This window comes from Aegilops tauschii, chromosome 3 (assembly GCF_002575655.3).
Source record: "Aegilops tauschii subsp. strangulata cultivar AL8/78 chromosome 3, Aet v6.0, whole genome shotgun sequence".
Taxonomy (NCBI): domain Eukaryota; kingdom Viridiplantae; phylum Streptophyta; class Magnoliopsida; order Poales; family Poaceae; genus Aegilops; species Aegilops tauschii.
In genome coordinates, this window is record NC_053037.3 from 8,882,424 (window position 1) to 8,885,959 (window position 3,536).

At 52.7% G+C, this 3,536-nt stretch overlaps 1 protein-coding gene across 1 annotated transcript; it reads left to right on the top strand.

Annotated features, from left to right (window-relative positions):
- Positions 1-228: 228 nt before the first annotated feature.
- On the top strand, positions 229-2,852 carry LOC109738618 (beta-1,2-xylosyltransferase XYXT1). Its single transcript, XM_020297712.4, has 4 exons — positions 229-609; positions 947-1,036; positions 1,134-1,256; positions 1,455-2,852. Exons 1-4 carry the CDS (start codon positions 462-464, stop codon positions 2,663-2,665), a joined length of 1,572 nt encoding a protein of 523 aa, XP_020153301.1. The 5' UTR covers positions 229-461; the 3' UTR covers positions 2,666-2,852.
- Positions 2,853-3,536: the final 684 nt, after the last annotated feature.

Here is a 3,536-nt window from a genome sequence, read left to right on the forward strand (position 1 = left end):
TTGTGATTATTTAGCTGTAATATTTCTTCTTACTTCTTACAGTAAGTCAGTAACCAAACATTGGTTACATACTAGTCATACAACAGAGAGCATATATATACGAATGAAAGCACAGCTAAGATATGTACTGCATAATAATTAATCAATTTGCAGACGTAGCAATCAGGAGGAGGAGGGAGAGTTGCTTGGGCAATTTGGCAAGGTCCTCTTCCCTTCACCTGACGTGGGCGGCCATAAAGTCCATTATTCCTCGCAAAGAGATAGAGAGCGAACTGGTCCGTGTGGAGGTGTTCTTGGAAGGTTCTCCCGCGTCAGGGAGTAGTTGGCGCCATCGCCGTTACCTTCTTTAGCTAAGCTATAGGACACCCGCACACGCGCATACATACACGAGAAAGAGAAAGAGAAAGGATTCACTCACGGGAGGGAGAGGAGGAAGAAGAGATAGGGGGAGAGATCGATCGATGGGGGACGACCATGGCGCCAAGCTGGTGAAGAGCCTGCGGGGCGCGGCGCAGAAGTACGTCGGCGTGGGATTCTTCCTCGGCTTCTTCCTCGTCCTCCTCACCTACTTCACCCTCTCCGAGCAGTTCGCCATCGCCGCGCCCAACGGTGCGTCTCGTCCTCATCGATGAGTTCTTGCTTGCTCCGCCATGGTTGTTTTCTTTGTGTTCATTTTTGTTGCACGCTTTATCGGGGCAAGCAAGCATGTGATTCATTCACCTCAAAAGCTGCAATTTCTTTCGGCCCAAAGAATTGCTGTTTTCTTGTTCAGGGGACCTTTACTTGAACATCTTTTGCATGTTTATTACTACTTGTGAATACAAGACTTGGTCAAAGCATGGACATGTTCTTGCCTTGCCTGTTCTTGAATCATCAACTTGAACCACAGTCCAACTCATCAAGCTCTCGGTTTTGAAACTGATGAGAATTCGGCTCAAAATTGCAGCTATCCGGAGGACCTCGGCGGCGCACCCGACGCCGACCACCCCGGCCGTGGCAGAGAAGACGGTGCAGCAGCAACAGCTCCCCGTCAAAAGTAACTAAACCAGCTCCCCGTTCTCCTGATCATCAAAATTCAACCAGATTTTTTGGGTCCTGACCATGTATGTGATGTGTTGTGTTGCATGGAACAGAGGAGGAAGCACCTCTGCCAGAGCATGAACAAGTACAAGAGAAGCCACCACCTGTCGACGAGGAGCCCCACAGAGAAACAGAGGAGCCCAACTCAGAAACAGAGGAGGACCCCAAGCCCATCGGTACGTCTTCGGTCTTCCAAATACATCGATATCAAGAGAAAAGTCGACAAGTTTCGATTGGATCTCAGGCCAATCAATCTAAAGAACTCACTTTTGAGATCGGAGACGTGTCTGTCCGGTGCAAACTTTGCTCCGTCACAATTCCACCGAGAGAAAAATGATGAAGTAATGATGTTTCATGCCTATCCATGCATGCAGATGAGGCTAGCAAGATCGTGACCACCGCGGAGGAGAGCGCGCCGGCGAAGAAGCCGGCGTGCGACATCCAGGGGCCGTGGGCGTCCGACGTCTGCGACCTCGCCGGCGGCAGCGGCGGCGTGCGCATCCACGGCTCGACCCACACGGTGCTCGTCCCGCCCACCATCGAGTCCGGTGGCAGCAACCCCAACCCGCAGGAGTGGCGCGTGCTGCCCTACTCCCGGAAGCACATGTCCGGCATCAAGGAGATCACCGTGCGCGAGCTGCCCACGGCGGCCGACGCGCCCCGCTGCGCCGTCACCTCGCAGGTCCCCGCGCTCGTCTTCGCCATGGGCGGCCTCACGGGAAACTACTGGCACGATTTCAGCGACGTCATGATCCCGCTCTACCTCCAGGCGTCCCGCTTCGACGGCGAGGTGCAGCTCGTGGTCACCAACATCCAGCCATGGTACGCCGGCAAGTACCGCCACATCATCGCCCGGCTCTCCCGGTACGACGTCGTGGACATGGACAAGGACGACCAGGTGCGCTGCTTCCCCAGCGCCGTCGTCGGCATCCGCATGCACAAGGAGTTCAGCATCGACCCCACCAAGGAGCCCACGGGCCACTCCATGCCCGAGTTCACCAAGTTCCTCCGCAACGTCTTCGCGCTCCCGCGCGCCGCGCCGATGAGGGTCACCGCCGGGAGCGACAAGAAGCCGAGGATGATGATCATCTCCCGGCGCCACCCGAGGAAGCTGGTCAACGTGGCGGAGGTGGTGGCGCTGGCCAAGCGGATCGGGTTCGAGGTGGTGATCGGGGACCCGCCGTTCAACGTGGACGTGGGCGACTTCGCGCGGGAGGTGAACGCCGCCGACGTGCTCATGGGGGTGCACGGCGCCGGCCTCACCAACTCGCTCTTCCTGCCGACGGGGGCGGTGTTCATCCAGGTGAACCCCTTCGGCAAGATGGAGCACATCGGGGAGGTGGACTTCGGGACGCCGGCGGTGGACATGGGGCTCAAGTACATGGCCTACTCGTGCGGCATGGAGGAGAGCACGCTGGTGGACACGCTCGGGCGCGACCACCCGGCGGTCAAGGACCCGGAGTCGATCCACCGCAGCGGGTGGAGCAAGGTGGCGGAGTACTACCTCGGCAAGCAGGACGTGAAGCTCGACCTCCAGCGGTTCGAGCCGGTGCTCCTCAAGGCCATGGCCATGCTCAGAGAGTAGCCGCTCCGATCGAGCTTGCAGCCCCGGCGCATTGGTTGATTCGCACTAGCGTAGAGCAGTTCCATTTCTTCTAATTTATTCCTATTAATTTACATATTTTTTGGGTGGATATATATTGATCAAAACGGTTATACAGTATATATGTGTTACACTGATCGATCGACAGAGCAATACAAAATATTGATCATATATAGTGCCATCATAAACTACCTCTCCAATTTTAAAAAACGAAACCATCCAGAACTGGCTCTTGAAGGCATATTTTTATGAAAAAAACTCTAACCACCACGCGCTAATCCATGTCTCGAGCGTGGGTAGGCTAGCTAGCTCCGGCAATGCTACACACACGGACAGTTTTTAGCCGCTAGCCAATATGGTGACACCCTGTTCTCATCTCTTCAATTTTAAACTAGAGTAAATTTACGAAAATACTAAAAAACAGACTTCAAATTTTTAGGCATGGCAAATTTGAAGTTTTTATATTGGCGCGACGATAGTAAATTTAGTGTGCAAGCACGGCAATTTTCTGACAGAAAAATGAACTGAGGCAGATTTGTCATGCTCGTCAACTAAACATGCCATCCTCGGAGAACATAATTTTTCATGAAAACATTTGATTTGCCATGGTAAAAAATCTGACGTCAAATTTGTAGTCGAGTCCAAAATTTGAGATGGGCCTAAAGTAACAGGAACCGTTAATTCTCTTAGATACAACATATGCCATGTTACTATTTATCTCGTATAATGCTAGCCATTATAGGATTAGTTTGGCTTATGATTAAAGTAGGGCATGGGGTGGCACAGGAGAGGGAGAGGAAAGAAAAACGAGGTCATGTTAGATCCCTTGATTGAGTGATTGAATATAATGTGA